Source organism: Cloeon dipterum, chromosome 1, assembly GCF_949628265.1.
Source record: "Cloeon dipterum chromosome 1, ieCloDipt1.1, whole genome shotgun sequence".
Lineage (NCBI taxonomy): Eukaryota > Metazoa > Arthropoda > Insecta > Ephemeroptera > Baetidae > Cloeon > Cloeon dipterum.
This window is the reverse complement of record NC_088786.1, coordinates 42,856,116-42,864,372: the sequence shown is the minus strand read 5'-3', so window position 1 is coordinate 42,864,372 and position 8,257 is coordinate 42,856,116. Positions and strand designations below refer to the sequence as shown.

The following is an 8,257-nucleotide window of genomic DNA, read 5'->3' as shown; positions in this document are numbered from 1 at the left end:
CTAAAAAGGGTATAAAAAGTCAACAAATATGTAATAATTGGCTTCGTTCAGATTTTTGTTAAATTATTTCTTATATATATTAGGTATACAGGAAATTAAAACTATAGGAGAAAATACACGGAAGGCGTGAAGACCGTTCTCTTAATTGATTGCTCTGACCTTGGAACTAATAGCTAATAGCGCAGTAAATTGCAGTAATTTTTCACTCTGCACAGCTTTGGTAATGTCAACGATCGAAAAACATATGAATGATAATGAGGCCAAACACAGATCTCTTTTGAAAATCTGCAATTTTTGAAAAATTAGCTTTCAAGACTCAAAAGTAATATTTTTCTTAACTCTTCACTATAAAGTTTTTGTAATTTTTCTCACCCCAGAAGCAATTAATTTCCTTTGCTAAAAATGAGGGCGTTTTACCGGAGAAATTCGAAAAATTTTATGCTGGGGCCCTTTTGGTCGGGAGTTGGGAAAAAAACTTTAAACTTCGCATGTATTTTCGTTTTTTAAAATAAAAAATTCACAATAATTTTACTTGAAGCATTAGAAAAATGAAATTTCACTTTTGTTTCCCTGCTCGTTCCCCTTGCCCAAATCGAGGCATACCAAAAAGAGACAAATAATGCTCGAGTCGTAAAATCTGAAAGAATAATAATCACGCGGGGCAGCCGCGCACCTGCAGGTGCCGACTGCCGAGGAACCCGCGAGCTCGCCTGTCGCGCGCGGTGCAGCAGCGCGTCCCTCTCGCACTAAATAATTCTGACAAACAATGGCATCTGATCTAGAACATAACAAGCACTCGCTGCGCCGCGGTTCTCGCCGCGTGTAGATAGGCAAAAGGTATGACTTTTTAATAAAGAAAAGGAAACAAAATATTAAATCAAATTTTCAGTTTGGGCATATTTGCATAGCACTATTGATTATTTAGGAAAAAAGATAAGATCTTCTGACTTAAGACTAATGAGAAGTTTTAAAAGTCTTACTATCGACAAAACAGGCAGCAAGTGAAATTAGTTTATTAAAACTTTAAAAATTCGCCTCTAGATTTTGATATATTTTTTAAATTTTACATCAACAATATTACCACAAATGAACTATACAAATTATGATATCAACGCATATTGCACATTCAAAGTACTTACATTGAAGCTGTCCTCACGAAGTAGTTGAGAAACAGAAATCAGTCTGTAATTTGCTTTACGAAATGAGCCTATTAGTATAGCGTGCCTTTCTTTTAAATACGCGATAACATCCGATAATTAGACCTTTTACGCGGCACGATAATGTTTTCAACACGCGCCACGCTCTTTCTGCCACCCTTATCACAAACTGCTAAGTTGGGCTTTCACGATAGAAACAATGGAACTAATCTGATTGCTTAAGTCGGTCAAAATCTGATTGTGAGACATATGAACCATTCTAGAACGAAATAATCAAGTGTGAAGTGTTTCTGAAGCTGAATTTTGCCAAATTTCAAGTGCTAGTGGTACTTTGATCTCATTATTTTAACGTCGATTGGCAACAACTGCTAAAATTTCTTCGCCCCTTTTAGAAGTCGTGGTCACTCTCAATTTAAAAAAAGGCCCACTCAAACTTGTTATAATTTAATTGCCGAACAATAATTATTCCAAGTAAATTTTCCTTTAATCAAAATTTCCCTCTTATCAGAATTTAATGCGTGTCTGCTTTATCAGAGCGCGAGGACCAGATGTACTTTTCGGTGCGGGAGCGAGCGTCAAAGGAAGTAAACGACACCACTGGCCAAACCCTGTCCCCGCCCCCTGTTGCTATTTTCGATTGTTGCGTCGTCGAATCGGAGACTGATTCGGTTGTGGTTTGTTGATCGTCTTCCCTCTTCATTCCGTTGGCGGCCCTCCCTTTCCCTCCCCTCCTCTGCTTTCTCTCCCTGGTCGCGTTTTATCCCGGCAAAAGATTGAGGCGAGTGCGCGCGCGCAGTGGTGCCAAATATTTTGAATATATATACATCGCACTGTACTCTGAAGACGAAGCATTTTTAATATAGCAACACACGTCAAACAGCGAGCAAAATATCCTTTTCTCTCCAAACACCAAATGGTAAAAAGGCAACCTAAACAAAAAAATTAGGATTCTGCTCTTGGTTTATTGGATGCTAAAATTTTATCGACTATTTTATTTATGAATTAACGTGAAAGATGAAAGAAAATCCTCTGAATTATTGAAAAATAGAATTCCTAAGTGACTATGGAATGGGACCGTGCTCAAACACGAGACCTTCCTAGTTGTCTCTCCAAATTTAATGTTTTTAATCGAATAATTTTAAGTTTCCACAGGTATTCTCTTAAGTTGCTCAATGTTTTCGAGAATTCCGTCTACAGAAACAAATCTAATTGCTTAACAGGTATTTTATAAAGTTCAGGATTGAATTTTAGCTCTATGGCAAACGGCAAAAAAAACGTTTTTTGCTTTTGAAGTGGATTTTATTTTATTCAGGCAGGCGCAAATGGCCACGATTGGGCTCAATTATGTCATCCGCTCGCAAATGAGGCAATATCATAGCCCACGATATTTTCTGCTTGCCCATAAAGATAACCAATATTAGTTATAAGATTGAAGATCTAAAATATACAATCTTAAAATAGACTTGTTTTTCTGCTTTCAAAATTTCTCCATGCTAGACTGTAAAAGAACTGAATTAATACTTTATTTGATCTCAAAAATTTAAATATTTCAATGTTGACGCGCGCTGGATGAGTCGCTGAAGCGCTTTTACACAGCTAGTGTAGATTATTTTGCTTTCTTTCGCACTGCGAGCGACAAACAAACGGCTGACTACTGCGAAAACCGGATAGCACACGCCATTGAAATGCACGGGAGAACGACGTCAAACACATTGATAGTCATAAAGCGAACAAACCAGCCAGCAAAATCTAGTCTCTGTTGAATTCGTGCAGCTACTTTGCGTTGATTTTGATGAAAATTATCACCAAGTAAAGTGGATATGTGATTGAAAAACTCCTGTTCTCTATCTGATATTGGCACTATACTGCTTGAGAAAATAAGAAGATAAGAACTATTAAAAAAAAGGAAAATTAAAGGAATTAATAGGGAGACTTCGAAATGCCATCCAGTTATTGAATTCAAATTGCAGATGAGCCATTGTTCAAAGTCTTCTATGGAGCTCTTGGTATATTAATTTCAGTTTGCATTTATTATTTTTAGATTGTCTTTACCATAATTGTTAAAAGATAGTTTTGCTTGTGTATTCTATTATATTTTGTTTTGGAATATTTGGTCATATGTTTGAGTAAAAAATAAAAAATAAAATGAATAATTGTATTTTCACTTTCGTTTCCCCTTGGGTTTACTAAACAGGTGGGAGAATGTCTGACACATCGCTGTAGTCAGTTGATGGCGTCACTCGTGAGGAATGTAAAATGGCTGCCATTTACATAGGATCATGTATTACGTCCGTGAATCGGCTTATGTACGCTAGCTAACGTCCTCCTGAACAGGATGAGTGGAAAAATGTGTCAGGTAAATAGGAACACGGCATGTGAAATATATGACGCAACTTGTATGATTGTCGCCTCTCCAAACCGGAAACTAACACGCTGTTGGAGTTGACGAGAAACACACTTCCAAGTGGCATCAAAAATCACAACTTGGTTGAACGAGAGAGACGGCGAATAATATAAAATGAATTTGTGGAACGTGTGCCTCGTTTCAATGGTTCTCTTCAGCATCGGACAGGCTCTACCGCAAGTAATTATATGCCGAACGTTAATAAGAATTTGAATAATTTCAATCTCCTTTACAGAGCAGAAAAAAGAATTCCAAGAAAATGAAAGGAAATTCCGGTCATTCAAATCATCCAATGCGGAGGAAATACATCGTCAAGTGCTGCGGATTCAAAACTTGCAGTCCAACAGAAAGGAGAACTTCTTCTACCAAGCTGCTCGGAGTAAATCAAGTATGTATTTTGGTATTTAAATATTTCCAAAACAAAATAAAATTAATTCCACGAGCAGAACAACATTTCTACCCCGCTCTCAGCAATTACTGCAGAAAAAACGAGTAAAATAATTTATCATTTATTTGTAACAATTGAGAGGACAAATCAACAGCACAAAATCCTGGAGAGACTTTTGCCGTGGCTGATCACACAGAAAATGGACAAGTTAGTGCTGATTTGACGACCGTTTCGACTTTTTTGTCCTCAGATAGAGGTGTTACCGATATTTCTACAATCCCGACGACAAATATTTATTCAATCACGACTACGACGTATTTCTCTGCAATCACGACAATAATCCCGCACGATCTAAAATCACCCTCTAATTTAATTGAAGAAACAACAGCAAAAACCACCACCACGGTGAGTTGAAATGTTTTAGTAACTACAATTTTCTAAATCAAACCTTTGAAAATGAATTAAGCCCGCGCCGTGTCATTTAACGTGTTCGGATTACAAAAACTACCGATTGGTACGATTATCCTTCAGATAAGCTAGATATTTTAATATTAACCACTCTTTAAAAGAAATCTCCAACAATAATAAAACCTGCTCCGCGTAAGTAATGTTAATTAAAATTTAAGCATTTTGTTGAAGAATTTATTTTGAAGGGATTTTTGTATCAATAATCAACAATTTTCAAAATACATGATATTATTTTTGGCCAAATTAAGCCTGTTTGTAATTGTTGAAAATTTTAAACTTGGTCAAATGAAAGAATTAAAATGGCCCATTCAAAAATTCAACAAAATTCACTCATTAGCAGCGGATGGTTCCACGCAGTTGGCAGCCGCTATGTGTACCAAAAATTATTTCCTCTCAAACATGGCTGTAAAAATTCCTGTAAAAATTTAAAACTAAAATAAATTAAAAAAAATCACAAGGTGACGAGAAACGAAGCGACTTTGCGATGCGAGTCGATGGGAATAGCGCTTTTGGCCGTCACTTCTCTCGACGAGCTGAACTGTCTGGCCTCTTTGACAGGTTTGATCAAATTTTTGGACGTAAATTTATTAACTCATGGAATCAGCTGTTGGAACTTTTTGGACGAGCGGCTCAAACGAAGACCTCAACTGCGATTTGGAGCACAAATTCGCTTGGTGCTCCATCGGCTTCAACATTTCCACGGAATTGGTTTCCGCGACGCAATTTTGGATGCCGACCACTGCCGCTCCGTCCACCCTCAACCGCTGTCTGGCCCTTGACCTCTCAACCGCCCCCCAAAAGGGGATGGTGCTCAGGAATTGTGAAGAGAGTCTGCCCTACATTTGCCACTTTTCCGTCGATTGTCCCAAACAGTGCAACAAAAACGTGCGATCTCAGGATTATTTATAAATAAATTTCTAAATTATTTTCAATTTCATAGGTTTCCTTATTCGACGCTTCTGGAAATTTAATTGGTACACGGTTTAAAGATCTTAATGGGGTTTTCAAAATTGGTTATTTTAGACAAAAACTCTTACGGAGTGTGGCTCAACGTTGGCAACTTCACGTATCTTTTGGGAAACAAGCCGGTTAATAAATTTAATTAATCATTAAAGTTCAAGAAATTAATTATTTCTTGACATAATAGATGTCCTGGTCGTCCAGCTGGCAGCAATGCTGCGCTTTGGGAATGGAGGCGCTCAATCTCGAGGATGCGGCCGAGCAACAGGGCCTGTCCAGCTTGACAATTGGAAAAAACGCCAGTTTGTGCTTAAGATTATCAAAAAAGCCACAAATAAAAACCTATTCCAGCCGACTGGAAGATGAATTTCAATTACTGGACTTCTGGAACGAGGAAGGGTGCTCCTTTGGGTCATTGGTCGTGGTGCAAAGCCGACGGACCCACGGTTTTCAGCCCGAGTCTGACTTGGGAGCGCGGCCAGCCCGACAACAAAAACGGAAACGAGAGCTGCGTGCATTTTCGCTTCGTTTTGAACGCGACGGCCGCCATCATGACCGACAGGAACTGCACCAACAGATACATCTACGCTTGCAAGGTATGAAATCATCATGCAATTTCGCAAAATATGCATGAAACCCTTTTATTTCAGACTCAGCTCACTGTGACCCAAAAGCCAGCGTGTGTTGCCTCTTGCCCTTTGAATAAATGCCGGCGAGACGTGCGTTGAGTTGAATTTAATTTAGTGCATTTAATTTTTGAAATTAAAAAGGTCAAACTTTTCAACGCGAGTAATAACTTTCTTATAGGTGAGGATATTTTGTTCGAAATTTTAATAAATATATATTTCGATACAGATTACCCCTCATACGGCGAGTGGTACGATAGCTGTGGCCGGAGTATTTTGACCTACACCAAAACTAAGGTTTCAAATTTTATAAATTCGCATCTCCGCCTGCAATTGATCAAATAATAGTCTTCCTGGAAGAATGCCAGGGATCGGTGCTGCGCTATTGGATTGAATTTAACGCCTATTGAGTCGTCTGGGAAATTGAATTGCATTTCCAAACTGATGACAAGTAGAACGGAAGCCTTTTATTTAATTTTTAAATTAAATTTAATTCGAAGAATTCGCGTCTTTGACCGTGGGCGATTACTGGCTTTCCGGAACGAACCTGGGGTGCACCTCAAATTTCAGGTGGTGCACCCTAGACCGCGATTTCGTCAACCCTGAGCTCAGGTGGAAGGAGGGACACCCGGTGAAAGGCCTAAATTGCGTTTATCTCGAGGCGAGAAACGAATCTTCGCTTCTCGCCACCGCCGATTGCGCCGAGGAAAAGAATTTTTTGTGCGATGTTGGGAGAAGTGCGGCCTCGTCTCAGCTTCAGATCCAATCTGAATGCGCAGAAATTTGGAATATTAGCAGCTGTACAGATTTTAATTATTTTTATATTTAAAAATGCTGACAATTTTTTTTAGATGAAATTGACTTGCTTTCGAACGATAGTGGTTTAAGTTCAGCAAATGTCTCGTTAAATCTGAAGGTGCGCGGTACAAAATTTATGTTTTGGTTTAATATAATTTAGTTTTTAATCGTATAGTGCTTCTTGAAATGCGTTGGCACCGAGGTTGGAATGGTATTTGAGGGGAAAATCCACGTTGGACCATTTTTAATATTATTTTAACAGTTTAAATCCGGCGGAGTGAGCAGCATTGAAATGCTGCGTCAAGTAGAAATCGCCGCTGAAGACGATCCCGTCAAGATGGAACAGGGATTCATTGCTTATGACGGATGCAGCAGCAAAAGTTTGATAATTATTTAAAAATATGTTATATTATGATTTAATAGAATCTGACGACGAGTGCGTGGTTGCCTACGAAACATACAAATGCGGTCTGAAAAATGAGCCAGATTTGGTCGCGAAAATCGTCAATAATAGTGCTCAAAGTGACAATGCGTCATCAGTGGTCGCTGTATTCAAAAGATTTTATTTTTTCTGGGATTAAAATTATTTTTACAGCAACCCCCTCCCCTTCCTTGTGTTCCAAAGCGTCGAAGTTGCTGGATGTCTGATCGCTATCCGTGTACTTCGAATGTATGCATTATTTTTTTAAATTCTTTGAATAATTTTATTTAAATTGAAGGCGACGGTCATCAATACCTTCAACAGCCAGGGGAAAGGTAATTAGATTATATTGTGAAAAGCCAAAATTCGAATTAATTTTCCACGCAGACCAATTCGGCAGTAGGGTGATTGTGAACGGAAGGACCTACTTTTTCGGTACCGTTGGCAACACGGTGGGAGATTTCACAAATATGTTTTCGACCTTTTGATCGAGTTGAATAATCTGTGTTCAGCATGCGATTGCAGCGTTCAATCATTGCTGCGCTCTTGGAATGAAACTCTTTGAACCAGCGACCCTGGCAGACCTGCAATTGGCCCTGAAAATATCAAGTAAATAAATTATTCTTTGCTGTCAAATAAATACGAAGATGGAGGTGACATTAAGAAACTTTTAATTTCGCCTTTGCAGACAAACAAACCCCATTCAACATACTTTTGGGCGAAACTGAATCGATCGACCAGACGCGCGAGGTGTGGTGTCGCAGCCGCAAGCTGTTGCCTCAGGATATCTACGGCTACTCAACCGGAATACTCAGGTATCCGTGCACCGAATGCGTCGTCACGTTCCACGTGAACCTTCTCAAACTGCTTTTGGTCAACCTGCCAACTGCGAACATCCACGAAATGTTCTACAATTTTACTAATTGGTCGTCACCTTTAAAATCGTTTATATGCGAGCAACTGTGATCGCTAAATTTGTTTGGATTTTGAAACGTACGCGTGTTTGTTTTAAAATAAATTGGCTGCGTTCTTTGC

General features: G+C 38.8%; 1 protein-coding gene across 2 annotated transcripts; it reads left to right on the top strand.

Moving 5' to 3' along the window:
• Positions 1-4,760: 4,760 nt before the first annotated feature.
• LOC135945828 (uncharacterized) lies at positions 4,761-8,224 on the top strand. 2 transcript variants are annotated; one of them, XM_065493743.1, is made up of 21 exons: positions 4,761-4,822; positions 4,876-4,975; positions 5,022-5,302; positions 5,358-5,391; positions 5,441-5,505; positions 5,565-5,679; positions 5,729-5,973; positions 6,028-6,096; positions 6,148-6,184; positions 6,233-6,300; positions 6,352-6,454; positions 6,504-6,803; positions 6,855-6,919; positions 6,977-7,012; positions 7,064-7,181; positions 7,225-7,349; positions 7,397-7,471; positions 7,521-7,557; positions 7,610-7,674; positions 7,735-7,831; positions 7,911-8,224. In XM_065493743.1, exons 1-21 carry the CDS (start codon positions 4,787-4,789, stop codon positions 8,186-8,188), a joined length of 2,349 nt encoding a protein of 782 aa, XP_065349815.1. In that variant the 5' UTR covers positions 4,761-4,786; the 3' UTR covers positions 8,189-8,224. The 2 variants fall into 2 exon arrangements, with proteins under 2 accessions (XP_065349815.1, XP_065349806.1); XM_065493734.1 differs by having other exon boundaries at positions 6,148-6,300.
• Positions 8,225-8,257: the final 33 nt, after the last annotated feature.

Coding starts and splice junctions, on each gene's coding strand:
- LOC135945828 (XM_065493734.1), top strand. CDS start 4,787: ATGTGTACCAAAAATTATTTCCTCTCAAACATGGCT. Junction 7,350..7,396: donor ATGCGTCATCAGTGGTCGCT/GTATTCAAAAGA, acceptor TTATTTTTACAG/CAACCCCCTCCCCTTCCTTG. Junction 7,558..7,609: donor CTTCAACAGCCAGGGGAAAG/GTAATTAGATTA, acceptor TTTTCCACGCAG/ACCAATTCGGCAGTAGGGTG.